General features: G+C 38.9%; 1 protein-coding gene across 5 annotated transcripts in view; it reads right to left on the bottom strand.

Annotated features, from left to right (window-relative positions):
* LOC122551906 (cytoplasmic polyadenylation element-binding protein 2-like) overlaps nucleotides 1-19,080 on the bottom strand; it is a 120,326-nt gene that overhangs the window by 7,314 nt on the left and 93,932 nt on the right. For all 5 annotated transcript variants that reach the window (XM_043694477.1, XM_043694484.1, XM_043694490.1 and 2 more), the window contains 3 exons: nucleotides 16,570-16,688; nucleotides 12,104-12,218; nucleotides 9,941-10,122 (listed from right to left, as the gene is read on the bottom strand). In XM_043694477.1, the coding sequence (XP_043550412.1) occupies nucleotides 9,941-10,122; nucleotides 12,104-12,218; nucleotides 16,570-16,688 (416 nt within the window). The remainder of the gene's footprint in view (nucleotides 1-9,940; nucleotides 10,123-12,103; nucleotides 12,219-16,569; nucleotides 16,689-19,080) is intronic.

Genomic DNA, 19,080 nt, shown 5'->3' with positions numbered 1-19,080 from the left:
ACTTTATATTCTAAGAATTCATTTGATCTATCTTGTCTATACCTGAAACGTGCTTCCTTCTTTTTCTTAACTAAACACTCCACACAAAGGTCGACTGGCTGATCTTTGAGGGGCCCTATTCTCTCCCTTTGTCCTTAATTTGTAAAAACCCTTTGGATTCTCCTTAATTCTATTTGCCAAAGCTATCTCATGTCCCCTTTTTGCCCTCCTGATTTCCCTCTTAAGTATACTCCAACTGACTTTATATTCTAAGAATTCATTTGATCTATCTTGTCTATACCTGAAACGTGCTTCCTTCTTTTTCTTAACTAAACACTCAATTTCTTTTGTCATCCAGCATTCCCTACACCGACTGGCCTTTCCTTTCACCTTAACAGGAACATACTGTCTCTGGGCTCTCGCTATCTCATTTCTGAAGGCTTCCTATTTTTCAGCCATCCCTTTACTGGTGCTTGCAGGAGAATTTGAGACTAGAGGCTGATAATTGGCAAGTCACACTCACGCCATAAAACGAGACCATAATATGAACATTACATTTGAAAGTGAAGTTACTCAATCTGAACCCAAGGTATTAAATGTGATAAAAGGAATTATAAATGAATGGGGGAAAATTAGCTGCGTTAGAGTGGTAAAATACATGAAAAGATAGGATTAGATATGTAATGAATAGTCTTTAAGGAATGGATGACATAGTATAGCAACTATGTCATCTGCCCCCAGTCAGTTTTTGGAAGTTCTTGCCTAATACCATCAAAATTAGCCTTCCTTCAATTTAGAACTTCAACTGTTAGATCTAGTCTATCTTTTTCCATCACTATTTTAAAACTAATAGAATTATGGTCGCTGGCCCCCAAGTGCTCCCCCACTGACACCTCAGTCACCCGCCCTGCTTTATTTTCTAAGAGTAGGTCAAGTTTTGCATCTTCTCTAGCAGGTACAACCACATATTGAATCAGAAAATTCTCTTATACACACAAATTCCTCTCCATCTAAACCGTTAACACTATAGCAGTCCTAGCCTATGTTTGGAAAGTTAAAATCCCCTACCATAACCACCCTATCATACAGATAACTGAGATCTCCTTACAAATCTGTTTCTCAATTTCCTGCTGCCTATTAGGGGTCTACAATACACAATCTCAGTAAGGTGATCATCCCTTTTTTATTTCTCAGTTCCACCCAAGTAACTTCCTGGATGTATTTCCAGGAATATCCTCCCTCAGTACAGCTGCAATGCTATCCCTTATCAAAAAGGCCATTCCCCCTCCTCTATTGCCTCCCTTTCTATCCTTCCTTTAGCATTTGTATCCTGGGACATTAAGCTGCCAGTCCTGCCCTCCCTAAGCCACGTTTCTGTAATTGCTATGATATCCCAGTCCCATGTCCCTAACCATGTCCTGAGTTCACCTGCCTTCCCTGTTGGGCCTCTTGCATTGAAATAAATGCAGTTAGATTTATCAGTCCTACCTTGTTCTCTGCTTTGTTCCTGCCTGCCCTGTTTAACACTTCTGTTCTCAACTGTATCAGTCTTAGATTGATCTCTTTCCTCACTATCTCCCTGGGTCCCACCCCCTACCTTACTAGTTTATATCCTCCTGAGCAGCATATTCTGGCAACCGTCACAGGACGAGGTATATAATTTTTGCCGGTTTAATTTGATTTAAGGTGCAGGTTATATCAAAGTTTGCTATAATTACTTTGTGTTATTTTTGTGGAGTAAGATAAAAGATACCTCCCAGAGAGAGATTCAAGGAAGTAGGGAAATTGAGGAATTAAAAAGGAAATTAAGTTTAGTAAGAAGGCAGTGTGGAGAAATTAGTGGAATGGATAGTTATACAGCACAGAAACAGACCCTTCAGAGCAACTCTTCCATGCCAACCAGATATCCTAAATTGATCTAATCCCATTTGCCAGCATTTGGCCCATATCCCTTTAAACCCTTCCTAATCATATACCATCCAGATTATCCCATACACGCACCACATCTTCATGAAAACGTTGCCCCTCACTTTAAACCTCCTCCCTCTAGTTTTGAACTCACCTACCCAGGGAAAAAGACCTTGGTATTCACCCTATCCATGCCCTTCATGATTTTATAAACCTCCAGAAGGTCACCCCTCAGCCTCAAGCGCTGCAGGAAACAAAGCCCCAGCTTATTCAGTCTCTCCCTCTAACTCAAACCCAGCAATATCCTTGTAGTCTTTTCTGAACGCCTTCAAGTTTAACATCTTTCTGGCAGACCAGAATAAAACACAGAATTCTCAAGAGTTCTACATTTCCAAAAGGGTGTAAGGTGTAGAAGCAAAAGCAGGCCATTTGGCTCAAAGTCTGCTCAGTCATTCAATGAGATCTTTGTTGACTCGATAATCCTCAATTTTACTTATCTGCCTTATCCCATTACGCCCAATTCCTTAAATGATTAGAATCCCTGAACATGGAAATATACAGCATGGAAACAGCCCAGCATTACATTCGTTTACGGTAAGGTTTGCACAAATTTGCCACCTAAGAGAAAAATTCCTTCTGATATCCATTTTAAATAGGCGACTCCTCTACTGGAGATTATGTCTTCTGATCAGAGACACTCCCATGAGAAATAACCTTTTCACATCGACGCTGTCAAGTCACCGAAGAATCTTGTATGTTTTAATAACGTCTCCTTTCATTTTCCTAAATGCCAATGAAAAGCAGCTGAATCTAGTCAACCTCTCTTCATGAGAAAATCCTTCCATATCAACCTTACGAACCTTCTCTGGGCAGCCTCCAATGCCAGCATGTCTTTCCTGAGTTAAGGGGTCCAAAATGTTTCACAGTATTCAAGGAGCGATCTGACCAGCGCCTTGTATTGTTTTGGTAAAGCTTCTAAATTTTTGTACTCCATTTCCTTTGAAATATGAGCTAATATTCCATTTGTCTTCCCCATTACCTGTTGGACTTGGATACTAGATTTTTGATTCAAACACTAAGACCCCCAAATCCCTCACTGTTGCTGCTTTGTGGAGTATTGTCCATTTAAATAATTTTCGGGTCTTCTCTTTTTACTGTCAAATTGCATAAACTCACATTTTGATACGTTATATTCTATTTGTTACATTTTTGCTTAGTTGTTTAACCCATCTATATTCCCTTATAGATTCCCCATACCAGCCTCAATACCTTGTCAAGGCATACAAGACCACAGGCCAAGAGCTGGAAAATTGGAATAGAATAAATGCTTGTTTTTGACTGGTGCAGACTTAATAGCCATTGACCTTTTTCTGTGTTGTAGACCTCTGACTTACTCTCTACCAATCTTGTGTCAACTGCAAATTTGGCAAGAATATATTCACTTTTGTCATCCAAGTTACTAATACATGTAATAAATTGTGGACAGGCACAGATTCCTGTTGTACTCCACTAGTTACAGGTTGCTATCTTGAAAATGCCTCTTTATTGAACTCTTTGCCTTCTATTAATTAGTCAATCCTCTAGCCTTGCTTATACCCCAACATCATGAGCGCTTATTAGAATAGGAATATACGGTCATGTGTAATTTTCCAAAACAAGATTAAAACTTCTATAATTTGCCATACCACAGCACCTAAATTAGTCTTTTAGTCATTAATGACTAAAATAAAGTCATTAAAGAGGAAAAAAGTAAGAGGTCATCACAGTTCAATTAATGACTCCTGGGCTCAGGGTACGCTGAAAAACCGGGCCAAAAATCACCAAGCAGTGCCAGCCTGAGCCAAGACTACCGAGTTGAGATCTCCATGCTGGGCTCTTGGAATACTTGGATGCTGCTGGGACAGGGGAGGTTTGGGAGAGAGACCACCCCGCCAGGTTGTTGGAAGCCACCTTGTCGCTAGGTATCGGCCAGGAGAACACTTCTTCTGCATTTGTTAAAAGGTGAGGTATCATAATAAATAGAAAAATTTAAAAAACATTCAAAAGAAATAAAAATAAAGTGGATGGAGTAGATGAGCGCCAGGCTCCTCGGCTGAGGAACCCGCATGTTGTGTTATCACATCCACAAATATCTACTCCCTCCATCACAGATGCTCAATAGCGGTTTGTACTATCCACAAGATGCACCGCAGAAATTTGCCAAAGCTCCTTAGACAGCACCTTCAAATCCATTACCATGGTGATCTAGAAGGACAAGAGCAGCAGATACTTGAAACATCAGCTGCAGGTTCCCCTCAAAGAATTGCAATATATTTTTCAGATTTGATTCCCCTTCATGAAGCCAAGTTGATACTGCTGATTAAATATTTAGAATCACAAAATGATCAAAGAGACAGTGGATACAATAGCAATCATCCTCCAAAGATCTGTAGACTCTGAACAGTTACTGCAATTTGGAAGGTAGCAAATATCACTAAGGAGGGAGAAAGAAAACAGAACTGCAGCCTCATGTCACTAGTAAAGGAAAGTGCTACAATCTATATAATAAAGAATGTGAGAAATGGACACTTGGATAATAATGATTTGATTTAACATAATCAGCATGGATGAGTGAATAGAAAATCACATTTGACAAAACCTGTTTTCAGAATACATTATTAAAAAATTGATAAAGCAAAGTTAGTGGACACAGCATATCTCTATGTTCAGGATCATACCTTTGATCCATTACATAAGGTCAGTCACAAAAATGAAAACACACAGGCTACGAGTAATGTTCTGGCGTGGATTAAGGACAAGAGGCAGAAAACAGTAAGATTAAATGGGTCATTCTCACTCTGGCAGACTATAGGAGCAGTATTTGGATTCTAACTGGTCACAATATATACAAATAATTTACCGATATTACTTTTAGTCCTATATCCAAGCTCATGGATGACAAAGCTAGGTGCCGTAAGGAAGATCCAAAAGTGGCTTCAAGAGCATTTGGACGTACTTAGTGATTAGGTAAGAACATGGCAGATGGAATATAATGTGAATATATATGACATATGTACAAAGCCACCTGGTGTCCTCACCAATAAGTCAATGGCAGCCAACCATGCAGGCGTAGAATGCAATTAAGCAAGCTAATATTAGCCTTTATTGCAAAAGGATCAGAGTTCAAGAATAGCAATGTCTTGTTTCAGTTGTACAGAACCTCACACAGTTTTTGCCCCCTTGCCCTGGTGGGGGGGGTCATATTACTATAGGAAAACAGTGGAAAATTTACCAGATTTATGCCCAGGCTAGCAAGACTGCCCTATTAAGTGAGATTGGGCAAACTGGACCTGTATTCTCTAGAATTTCAAATAATAATTGCTGATCCTACATTGTTGAGAGGTTAATTCCTTTCCTAATAGTATTAAGCTACTAGGATTGCAGCTGTTCACAGCAGCAGCTAATCTCCACTTTCACCCGTACAATCGGGAGTGGGCAATAAAGGTTGGCCTTTTTGCATTCCATAAAAAGAATAAAACATCCAGCCTTCTGTGATAGGTTTATCCCTCTAGTTCTCATTTCATTTGGCCAAGTCTAACATAAGGAAATAGGAGGAGTAGGACATCTGCCCTATCGAGCCTGCTCTACCATTCAACACCACCATGGCTGATCTTTTGTGGACTCAGCTCTATCTACTCACCCCTCACTACAACCCTAATTTCTTTACTGTTCAAAACACATTCAATGAGGTAGCCTCAACTGCTTCACAGGGTAGGGAATTTCATAGATTCACCACTTTTTGGGTGAAGTAGTTCCTCCTCAATTTAGTCCTAAATCTGCTCCCCCTTATTTTGAGGCTATGTCCCCTAGCTCTAGTTTCATCCACCAGTGGAAACACCATCCCTGCTTCTATCCAATCAATTCCCTTCATTATTTTAAATTTTTCTATAAGATCACCCCTCATTCTATCAAATTCCATTGAGTCCAGTTCTACTCTAGTCAATTTCTCATAAAATAACCTTCTCAACTCTGGAATCAACCTAGTGAACCGCCTCTGCACTCCCCTCCAGAGCCAATACATCCTTTCTCAAGTAAGGAGACCAAACCTGTATACAGTACTCCAGGTGTGGCCTTTCTAGCACCCTCTACAGCTGCAGCATAACCTTCCTATTTTGTTGTTATTTACCAAAATGGATGACTTCACATTTATCGACATTGTACTCCATCTGCCAGATCCTTGCCTGCTCACTTAACCTATCTATAGCCCTCTGCAGACTTTGCATCCTGTGTACTCTATCACTCATTTTAGTGTCAAATGCAAACTTCAACACAGTATACTTGGTCCGGATTCTAAATCATCTATATAAATTGTAAACAATTGCGGTCTCAATACGGATTCCTGAGGGACACGACTAACCTCGGATCAGCAACCAGAAAAGGACCCATTTATCCCCATTCTTTGCTTTGTTCGTCAACCCATCTTCTATCTACAGAGGAATCTTGATTATCCAATGAGAAAGGCGGGCACTATTTTGTTTGGATAATTGATTATTCAGTTAATTGATTTCCTCTGTGGCTTGGAGTTTTCTGTGAAGTCTGCTCCTGTTCAGGAAACTAGGCAGCAGCACACTACACACGAGCCCCCGCCACCAGTCTGATCTTGCCCGCAATATTGATATGCAATATTTTATTAGCTCAGCTATTTTGGAGTCACCCGATTCCAGAATTATTAGCTATTGCCTTTTCTATAATTGAATGTAAACAAGATTTTTGTTATTCAAATGTTGCAAAATTTATGTTAAACAAGTACTTATATTTAAGGCAGACCAGTTAGTTGAAGTAATTCTAAGTCTTGTGCTGTGACAAGTTCAGGATGTAATAGAGTGAAAGTTGGAGTGCTGAACTGCAGATATACTTACATGAATCCAAGTATTAAATTAAGTTTACAAGTTACTGCTACATATTTTGAATTAGGACCAAGGACAACTAGCTACATTTTACACATAAGTATTGCGTGCACGTGCATGTAAGTTTGTTATGAATTGTTAAGAAAGCCTTCAATTCAAATATCACAGAAGGTCAAAGCGCTCAGGACCATAGAGACATTTATCATGGGAATGACAGCTAATTACTGCAGCTGTTGTTAACCACTGAGCTGAAATGACTAATGTGCAGTTCTAATCTCCTCAGACCTAGGCATTTTACCTGATCCATCTGTCAATACAACTCGTGATACCAATATTCTAGAATTAGAAAGTATCTGTCAAGTAGTCAGTGTTAAATGTGGCAATTTACTATTAAATGTAACAGCCCAGTTAGTAGAATACTCATTTGCAAAACCCTCTTAGTCAGAATGTATATTATTTCTAATTCTGGTAATGGGAAACTAGTGTAAAATCAACCTCAGTAAACAAGTATTCCATGATATATTTTTCAAAAGGATTAGAACAGCCTTGCAGAGCATGGGGTTTTGAAGCACTGAAATTGGAAATGTGAAGTCAAAACAAATTCCATTTACTTCTTGATTGAAAAAGGGGAATGAAAGGGAAAGAAACATCAAGGAGTGATTATATAGACCTTAGAAGTGGTTATTAATCTATTTCATATTAATACATACATTTCTTTTAGACTCCATTGGTCACAGAAAAACAATGTTTTTCATTGCATGTGATAAAATATCGAGTCAGTTGAAAACAGAATCATAACATCCTAGTAAAAGTGACCACTTTATAACAGATGTTCATATTTGGTATTTACATCATTTTACTTATTTAAGAAACTAAGCACGTTCAGTGAGGAACTAGCGAAATATTTCAGCACTGCTGATGGAAGTAGTGTTGGACAATAAAGTACTTGCAATGATCTGTTATCAGTCACTGCAGTAGAAGACTACTTTCCAGCTTTGTCCTGGAGAAGAAACTGGTCTGCTCTAAGCATTCATCAAACTCTGTTCCTGGCACAATTTCTCCAATCATCAAAGCAAATGGCCAAAAAAAAGTGCAGTGTGCCCAAAATTCCAGTGTTTTTGGCATGCAAATCAGTCAGTAGTTCAAAATTACACAACTGACATCACTTTCAACTTCAAGGCATGTCCTGCTCAAATTGTATCCATAAAACCAAGCACAGAGGAAGAGAAACATTTGAGCAATTTAGCTTGTGTTTTTTTTAAAATGGGATGCAAAGTATCACTAGCGCATGTTGCTCATCCCTAACTGCCCTCAATTTGGTGTTGAGTGACTTACTTGGTCCAAGAAAAACCTCAGTCTACCTAATCCCCCCTCAAAACTCTCCACATCCTGGTCAATCTCTTCTGCAGCCTCTCCAGTGCAATCATATTGCTCCTATAATGTGGATTCCTGAACTGTATTCCATATTCTACCCGTTTACTAAAGTCTTGGCCAAAGCTGAATGTGGAAAATAATTGCTTGAGAAAGACAGGTAGTTTAGGTCTCATTAGGAAGAGGTACCATCAGTATAAGTAGTTTAGTTTAAAAGTTTGAGACCAGAAAGGTTTGGTTAAAAGCCTGACGAGGTATGTGAAGCAGAGAATGTTTAAGTTTAGTTCATGAATGCTTCAAGAGGCGGCAATCAGGATTTTCAGAGTGGGGGAATTGAACCATGGTAAAACTCAAGCCTCAAAATGTGAAGCAGAAGGGAATGTTATCTGGAGTAAGTTGTTTAAAAGGACTGTTTTTGGTTTAAAAGCCACTGTACTGTACCGAGTATACCAAAATCTTTAAATTTGGATTATATGTAAATAGTTGGTGTATTCTATTTTACCTTCATTTCTTTTATATATAACTATTGCTTTTCCAGCCTCCTGTCTATTTTCTTTGGTCAAACAAGAATGTGGAGCATTGCGCATTTGTGTTTTGGTGATAGACACCTCATTAAAACCTAACAGAAATATGAGCTATTAAACCAGATATTAGCCTGGGATCTGCATTGCTCAGTAAAAACAACTAAACTTTTTTCATAACTCTACTGCCTGAAAAGGTCAAGGGCAGCATGCACATGGAAACATAATTTTAAATTGCTCTCAAGTCAACATCATCAGTCTTAAAAATAGACCATTGCTCAACACTGATGGGTTAAAATATTGCATCTCTAACAGCACAGAGGATGCATCTACACCAAATGGACAGCAGAGGTTCAAGAAGGCACTTCACATCTTTTCCAAGACAATTAGGGATGAATAATAAATGCTGGCCTTGCCACCTGTATTCTGAATAAATGAAATAAAACTGAAAACTAAAAATATGAAAGTTAAAAAAAAATGAAATGAAATAAATCCTGACAGGATTTGGACTGCATGCATTTTTCTGTATCACTTCTAGGAGTTGGATTCTTTCCCCTTCTCCAGTAAACAGGTCTCTGTGTAATATGTAAAGTGCAGGCTTACAACAATATCATCTTATTCTCACATAGTGCCTTTAACATAATAAAACATCCCAAGACACTTTGCTGGACAGTGTTAAACAAAATCTGACAGAGCACCAGATTGAATCAGATCACTGAAAGCTTATTCACAAAGGCATATTTTAAGAAGTATCTTAAAAAAGGAAAGCATGGTAGAAAGCTAAGGTATGTGGGGCCTTTTCTAGAGATTAGGACCTCAACAACTTCAGGTGCAATGCCTTGATAGTGCAATTAAAAGCAGGGATGCTCAGGAGACCAGAAACAGTGTTTTGAGCTGAAGGAGATTACATGGGTGTGACTAGGAGGGATTTGAAAATAAGGCTAATGAAAGCATGATAATTTTAAATTGTCTAAAATAAATTGTAAAAGAAATCATCACTTTGCATCCACAAAAATAGATGCTACAGCATTTCAATAAGCAGTTCAACAGCATTGTTGTAAGGATTACAATTTTCTACTTGACTGTTCCATACCAAGCAATGAATGTTTCAATTGCCAGAGCAAAAAAAACTGCGCATACTGTGAACATGGACATGTGTAAACGTTTCAATAGTTTAACTAACTGGGTCACACAATTTAACAAGGTGAACTTATACTCTTTTGGAAGTTCATACAGGTCTTTCAAAATCCTCAGATCCACTAACATCACACTTACCCGTTTATCAATATCTCCATGCTGTAGCTGAACAAATCGAGCACTGATGGCAGCTATGTAGCTCTGCTGATTTGAGAAGGCTACACGACCTGCACCTTTCGGGTACTTCAGTTCTGGGTCAGTGTCAATCCCTGCGTAACATACCCCACCATAAAGACGATCCATAATCATAGCTAGCTCCACTGCAGAAGAAACACAAAGTCTTTCAAACATAAACTGAAGTGAATATGCCTTTTAAAAGAAGAACCGTGCACTTAAAAAAAAAAACAAATCAAGTCGAAGTCGAGTCATGTTGGTGACCTATTGGTTAATATACACTCAATTATTTAACATAACAGTTCCTTATGGAAGATTAAAGTTACCACGGATCAAATCCTATGATCCTACTTTCTATTTGTTTCACTTTCAGAATCCGCCAATTAATTGACAGAAACTATTAAAACTGGCATAAAGCACAAAAACTGAGCATTTGTTTACTCTAAAAATAAAATCCATATTGATAATGAATTGTAATGTTAACAAACAGCTGTAACAGTTCATTACAGTTCTAAAACAATATCATAAGCATTATAGATAAAACAAACTTATGCAGGTTCATATTATGTTTAATTTTGATTATAGCTTTCACGTTAAAATTAACCCCAGATTACATGCCCAACTCATCAGTTCATGCAACATCAGAAAGGAAAAGAACTTATTTTAGAACTATTAATTTTCACTGATTTACAATGGCAACTGGTTAGATTTTGACTACTGTCACTGAAATCTTCTGGATGGTGACAATGACTTCCATTTATAAAACACCTTTAAAAGTATTCAAAGATTTTTGAGAGTCTTGGGGAAAAACTGACTGAAGGCAAAGGAAATGGTATGAGGTGAAATACCCTGAAACTTTGGCCAAATGAAGGATTACAGCAGGTTTTTTGAAGAGAATCCAAGTGGAGAGCAGGAGATATTTTGGAAGGAATTCCAGAATGTTGACTTTAAGTGGTTGAAGTCACAGTGGTTAGGTGAAGAAAAAGGGAAAAGGTGTGCAAAACAGCAGAATCAGAAGCAGCTTTAGTTAAACTTCTGATGGGCTGATGTGTGCTCTCCACAAATATCTTCCATACTGATTTCACCGTCAGAACTTTGAGCCAGGTATGTGCTACATGCCCAGCACTTTATTGTTAAACTGTCTAATTTCTGTTGCAATTCAGCACTCACCCACGCATCTGCTTGCCTCCTTACCAATCAACCTCTATGACCTCTATGGTACATTTGATATGTCTGTGGATGGATGCTATGAAGAATCATGGTTCTAGGACAGGAAGACACCCAAGGCTGCAGAAAGCTTTTTTTTCGCTGAGGGTGGGGGGTGTTATGTGCAGTCTTTAGCAATTGACCCATCACCTTTACATTGAAAACCTGCAGCAATGACCTCTGGTCTTTCCAAAAAAGCTGTTCTTATCAGAGTGTCAGGTAAGCAATCTTGATAGTGGAAGGATCTAAGGACTTTGTTAACCAACAGCTTTGGCTATAACCAGCCATGTTGGCAAGCTCGGTTATCTAGCGACAGCATTTAGATAGTGAAGGGACAAGTATATATGCAGGATTCACAGTGATTGAATGGTAAGCAATAAGGGAAGATATTGATACTGATGTTTGGACTTTATATTCTATGAAATTATAAGCAAGACAGTTTCAACATCCTGGGCAAAGGAGAAGCAATTAAATAGAATGGTAAATCAATGATAGTAAAGGTTCCCAGAGGCCAAGGAGGACAGGGAGAAAAATGTATTACATTCAAGATACAGCATAAGTTTTTTTAAAATAAAACTTTTATGGTGCTCTGGTCATACAGCAGCAAGCCACAGACAGATTGAGATAAAGTTGTAGGATAAGCAATATGCATTCAGAGACTTGAGAGGATAGTTGAAACGGGTTAAACAAACAGCAATCAATCACATCTCATGACTGCGATGAAACCAGGCAACTATATGCTTTTGAGCCTATTACACATTGGCATTGGGTATTGTATATGGCAATATTTATTCAGCGTAATGAAGCATTGAAGGTTAAGATGTAAAAAATAAAAGATCATTTGATAGGTGCAAAGTAATTAACATTTTTAAACAATATTCCAGATACAGATTTTTTAGAATAGTTTGTTCTTTTTCTTACCAGCTCTCAGAGGGCGAGGAACCCCTCCTACAAAAATGGTTTTGCGTGGATCAAGAGGCTGTGAACCATCCATTACAAAGTCACTGTCACTTAGATTCCATGGTCGGATCTGAACCTAGTCAAAAATCATTAATCATAACTATTCCTAAACAAAAACAGTGGCACCATAATAAGCAAGATGTTGTTGAGCTTACACAAGACACTTGCTTGACCTCAGCTGATGCATTGTGTAGAGTTCTGGGTACCACATTATAGGATGGATGTAAACACGCAGGAGAAAGTGCAGAAATAGTTTACAAGAATGGCTCCAGGGATGAGGAACTTCAGTGATGAGGACAGAATGAAGAGGTTGGGATGTATATCGTTCATATAAATCAGAATAAGCAAAAGGTTCCAACACTGATCACTGGGGAACACCATTTTCAACTCAACTCCAATCTGAGAAATGCCCATCTATACCCATCTGTTGCCTATCTTGTAGTCAACTTCTAATGCATACTGCCAAGGACCCATCGATCCCAATCATTTCTTGATTTGCTAGCCATATGACACTGTGTCAAAATGTTTTCCCCAAGTTCAAATATACAGCAACAGCACTACTTTCATCCATGGCCTATATCACTGTCAAAGAACTCAGGTGAGTTTGTCAGATATGACTTGCCCTTGAGAAAACCATGTTGATTGTCTTAACAACTTATTTTTCACTAAACATATTTACCTTATCCCATATTATGGCTTCCATCAGTTTTTCCATGATCAATGTCAAGCTAACAGGTCTGTAGTTTTCTGGGCTATCCTTTGACCCTTATTTAAACAATGTTGTCACATTTGCAATCCTGCAGTCCCAATTAACCCTGCAATTAGAGCAGTCTGGAAAATTTCTGCCAACAACTCTGCAATTTGCTTCCTTAACTCTGTCAGCAATCCAGGATGCATCCCATCCCAACCTGGCAACTACTTTACCTGGCACCCTGCCAGCCTTTTTAGTACCGCTTCTTTATCACTATATTGTTCAGTTGCTCAACACCCATGTTTTCAACTAGGTTACTGTCATCATCAATTTGGTAAAGACAGAAGCAAAATATTTATTTCTTACCTCACCTTCAGTGAGCAGCTTATCTGGCTTGTTCCGCACGGGTCCTACTCTACCCGTCACTAACCTCTCATTATTAATATTTTTGAAGAACAGTTTACTATTTGTTTTAGTAAAGCCTGGATCCTTTCCTCTTCGCCTTCCTAATTTCAACCTTAGCCTCTCTCCTGCATTTGAAAAACACTTCCTGATTTCTACTATTATTATTCCAGTATGCATCAAATTCCTCCTTCGTTTTCCTTATATGCTTAAAGTTACCAGAGATCCTTTATAAACCTATGCGCTCTAGTTTTGGACTCCCCCACCCTAGGAAAAAGACCCATTCAGCAATATGATTATGAAACAATTTGAATGTTCCTGTACAGAGCATGCATTAATTAATGCACATGTAGACTATTAACAAATTGTTTAATGTTCTGCATGTTTAAATAAATCACCCATACTGAAAGCAATGAGAGAATATGTAGATTTTAACTTTGTGACATTGTGATGTCAGTGTAGGATTATAATGCAAAACACGTGGCAACTTGGTTGTAACATACATGACTTATAACAGGTTTTGGTTCAGACGGCACTGTTTTGGATGTATGGCAATAAATTGGAGACAATTATGGGACTATACTAGCGCAAATGAAGAAATCAATTACATTTACACAGCTCTTCACTGAAGTGCTCCACTGACTAGTTGATGTTTTGTTACTAGGAAGCTGAAAAAAAGTTTCAATCTCATTTAAGAGCTAATTCATATCCTACAGCTGTTCGGAAAAACAGCTCCGTTTGACTTCTGTGACAAATGGCACTGTAGCAATGAAGAAAACTCAACATTCCAGCAAAAACAAAATACTCTGACTCAAGCAACCAGTAATATTTCACTAAAAGTCAATTCACCTATTTTGCAATATTAATAGGTCCATTAAGAAATCCTACAAGCAGGATTCACACCACCAAAATCTAAAAAGCTGTTCTTTGGGTCATACCTGTGTACCAAGTTTTAATGAAATCCACCTATTTTATCCAGATATTGTTTACACACAAATAGGCTAACAGAGTTAAAAACATTAGGTCTACTCACTTACAGTAGAAGGGAATAAGCTGCAGTTCTTTGCCAACAACTATTATGTCTCTACACAGCATAAATCATTTCAGTAAGAGTATTATGGTCATAAACAGCTCATGCAATTTGAGCTATGAAATCAAAAATATCCTGACAATATTTAATTAGATATTTGAATTAGCAATTAACAAATTAGATTAGATTAGATTCCCTACAGTGGGAGAATAGGTACTCTGGCCCAACAAGTCCACACCAACCCTCCAAAGAGTAACCCACCCAGACCTATTTCTTTCTGACTAATGCACCTAACACTATGGGCAGTTTAGCATGGCCAATTCACCTGACGTGTACATCTTTGGACTGTGGGAGGAACCCTGACCACCCAGAGGAAACCCATAGTGTGCAAACTCCACACAGACAGTTGCCCAAGGCTGGAATCGAACCCAGGTCCCTGGCTCTGTGAGGCAGCAGTGCTAACCACTGAGCCACCATGCCAAGCTGGCATGCACTACTGAATGCACTATAGTTACTACTCAACTTTAGCATTTCACTGAACCAATTGGTAGAATCCTTATACTTTCATGCAGTTAGTAACAGAAATATTTGAAAAAATGTAAACTTTAGCAGAGGTTTTTCAGTTACAGGACCAAGTGCAGAAATGCCTGACAAATTATATCTATTGTGCTTTTTAAAATTTCCAATCTAAACAGGTTTAATGAACCAAATGCCACATCCTGAAATGCACTCATACCTAAATTTTCCACTGTAAATTGTTCATACCTATGTTGATCTTGTTCTAAACCATTTGTTTTACAGTATTTTGTACAGTAATATGTAAATATTTACATACAAAATAGATGAAGTTAGCTGCACAAGTGATCAGCGACCACTTCTATGGGGCTTTTACAGACACTCATTTGGATATTTCAATCAACCAACAAGTCATCTAATTTGAATGAAAGCCAAAGCTGTACTACCGGATAACACATGCAACAATAATTCTTCAAGGTTATCTATTTCCATTTTACTAGAAATAATAGGACCAATGCAAATCATTCACAGAAATATCAAAAGTAAGAAAAACCTATAACTACTAGTGAAAATTAGATTAGCTAGAAATAAACACGTCCAGACTGTATTAAAGGTATTCGAATTCTAAATATTTCTAAAATTGGAAGACTTATGCTTGCTCCTTCACAAAAGGATACACGTCTGTCTTCCCAATATCTGCCAAGTTCTGAATATTTGTGGCTAAGTGCTAAAATGTGTACTTCTATCCATGCCTCTGCTATTTACACTCACAATAGCTAATTGTTTTCATAGTCAATCCACATTCAATGGCTGCGAGAAGGCAGTGTTGCTCTGGAATATTGAGCCTGGCCTTGGCAGGAGGCAGTGCCAGCAGGGCCACTGGGACCAAGAAATGCATGGATATCGTGAGACTAAAAAATCATATTGGGTTGAGCACAGTAAGCTTATTCTGTAGTGACTGCAAAATGTCATGCTTCCCCCGGAACCCCAATTCGGAATGGTACATGTGCTGGATCTCAAGAAAACAGGATTCAAAATCCAGGTGGACAGCGTGAATTTCTGAGGATTGCCGTTTTGTATTGATTGTCAGAGTGTGTGATGCATTTGTTGAATGAAGAGAATGATGTGGACGGAAAAAACTTATTGCTACAGTGTCAGACTATCTACATTGAGGGGAGGTCCGTTGTTGATCTAGCCACAGATCCTGCCAGATGAACAATCAATCATTTTTGTGGGGACAGAAGGTGTCGCTTAGACAGGAGATTTCAATGATTTGCAGGAACCTACTCCATATGTTAGGGTCAGAATCAGAACTGCTTGCCAAGGGTTTCAGGTGCATCTGTGGTGACCTTCACTGATCTAATATCCCACATAAATGAAGATAACTCTTAAAACAAGAAGGAAAAAAAAAAGGATGGTCATAGAACTGGAGGCGAGTGAGTGCGAATTCTAAATCTTGTGACAAATGATAATGCAGCAGTTTCAGTTCGGAAATAAAAAAATCACCTGCTTTTTTTTAGAAAAAGAAAACTAAGGGTAAGAACCTTATTCAAAAAAAAATTGATTTGTAAAGAAAATTGCTTGGCACTCAGATTTCAGAAGTGAGTTTCGATATTAACCTACAAAAATATGCAGAAGCCATTTGATTCGTGCTCCAACTGCTTAACCTCGAGTACACATCTTTTTAATTAGACTCTACATATTCATGTGCTTCAAGGACTGCAGCTGGAGTGATGAGTAATGGTTGTTGCCTACAAGCACTTTGAAATGCATTTTACATAAACTTACTGGCTTGTCCTTGATAGTGGGACTTGAAACACAAAGGTAGAGTTTGCCATCTTCTTCAATACAAGCATCAATTAGAGCCTGGACAGAACTCTCCTCCTGAAACAGAAGAAACGCATAACCTGCAACAAAAAAGAGGCAGTAAATATAGAGATCCATTTATTTAATCACTGATAGGAATGCTCAAACAAAAATATTAATATTTGTTTGCAATTGGTCTAAAATGTTATTTTTATTTGAAGCTGATAATGTGCAACTGAGGAGAAAAGCAGATAGAAATAGCCTCGAGGCTGTCAACGTACATCTGCTGGGGTCTGGTGCAGAATGGAGTGCTACCACTATCACTCAGTGATTTACAATTAAGAAAATTAAAGGGGACTTTTATTATGCATGGTTTTTTGCCAAAATCTAGGTCACCATTCATGGACTTTAGAATATATCTTGAATTTTTAGAATACAAGTGTAGGTTTAAAAAGGCCGTAACAGAAGAGTTATAGAACAGCTGGCTGGTTTACTATGGAAACATGCTCAGGGATGGGCAGGACTGGCAGCTTAATGTTCCAGGATACAAATGCTACAGGAAAGAGAGGAGGGGGAGTGCCATTTTTGATAAGGGATAGTATTACAGCTGTGCTGAGGGAGGATATTCCCGGAAATACATCCAGGGAAGTTATTTGGGTGGAACTGAGAAATAAGAAAGGGATGATCACCTTATTGTAATTGTATTATAGACCCCCCCAATAGTCAGAGGGAAATTGAGAAACAAACTTGTAAGGAGATCTCAGCTATCTGGAAGAATAATAGGATAGTTATGGTAGGGGATTTTAACTTTCCAAACATCGACTGGGACTGCCATAATGTTAAAGGTTTAGATGGAGAGGAATTTGTTAAGAGTGTACAAGACAATTTTCTGATTCAGTATGTGAATGCACCTACTAAAGAAGGTGCAAAACTTGACCTACTCTTGGGAAATAAGGCAGGGCAGGTGACTGAGGTGTCAGTGGGGGAGCACTTTGGGGCCAACAATCATAATTCTATTCATTTTAGAATGGTGATGGAAAAGGATAGACCAGATCTAAATGTTGAAGTTCTAAATTGGAGAAAGGCCAATTTTGACGGTATTAGGCAAGAACTTTCGAAAGCTGACTGGGGGCAGATGTTCGCAGGTAAAAGGGATGGCTGGAAAATGGGAAGCCTTCAAAAATGAGATAACAAGAATCCAGAGAAAGTATATTCCTGTCAGGGTGAAAGGGAAGACTGGTAGGTATAGGGAATGCTCGATGACTAAAGAAATTGAGGGTTTGGTTAAGAAAAAGAAGGAAGGATAGATTGAGTGAATCCTTAGAAGAATATAAAGAAAGTAGGAGGGCAAATCAGGAGGGCAAAATGGGGACATGAGATAGCTTTGGCAAATAGAATTAAGGAGAATCCAAAGGGTTTTTTTACAAAGATATTAAGGACAAAAGGGTAACAAGGGAGTGAATAGGGCCCCTCTAAGATCAGCAAGGCAGCCTTTGTGTGGAGCCACAGAAAATGGGGGAGATACTAAGTGAATATTTTGCATCAGTTTTTACTGTGGAAAAGGATATGGAAGATATAGACTATAGGGAAATAGATGGTGACGTCTTGCAAAATGTCCAGATTACAGAGGAGGAAGTGCTGGATGTCTTGAAACGGTTAAAGGTGGATAAATCCCCAGGACCTGATCAGGTGTACCCAAGAGCTCTGTGGGAAGCGAGAGAAGTGATTGCTAGGCCTCTTGCTGAGATATGTGTATCATTGATAGTCACAGGTGAGGTGCCGGAAGACTGGGGGTTGGCAAATGTGGTGCGACTGTTTAAGAAGGGCGGTAAAAGACAAGCCAGGGAACTATAGACCAACGAGCCTGACCTCGGTGGTGGACAAGTTGTTGGAGGGAATCCTGAGGGACAGGATGTACATGTACTTGGAAAGCATGGATATCCAATCCCTCTACACCTCCATCTGCCATGACCAGGGCCTCCAAGCCCTCTGTTTTTTCCTCTCCCGACATCCCCAACAGTACCCTTCGACCGACACATTTGTTTGGCCGAACTGATCCTCACCCTTAAGAATTTCTCCTTTGAATCCTCTCATTTCCTCCAGACCAAAGCGGTAGCCATTGGCACACGTATGGGCCCCAGCTATGCCTTTCTCTTTGTTGGCTATGTAGAACAGTCGATCTTCAGTAATTACACAGGCACCACTCCCCACCTCTTCCTCCGCTACATTGATGACTGCATTAGTGCCAGGAGGTTGAACAATTCATCAACTTCACCAACACATTCCACCCTGATCTTAAATTTATCTGGACCATCTCTGACACCTCCCTCCCCTTCCTGGACCTCTCCATCTCCATTAATGACGACCAACTTGACACTGATATTTTTTACAAACCCACTGACTCCCACAGCTACCTGGATTACACCTCTTCCCACCCTACCTCTTGCAAAAATGCCATCCCGTATTCCCAATTCCTCCGCCTCCGCCGTATCT

This window comes from Chiloscyllium plagiosum, chromosome 1 (genome assembly GCF_004010195.1).
Source record: "Chiloscyllium plagiosum isolate BGI_BamShark_2017 chromosome 1, ASM401019v2, whole genome shotgun sequence".
Classification (NCBI taxonomy): Eukaryota; Metazoa; Chordata; class Chondrichthyes; order Orectolobiformes; family Hemiscylliidae; genus Chiloscyllium; species Chiloscyllium plagiosum.
This window is presented reverse-complemented; position numbering and strand designations above follow the sequence as displayed.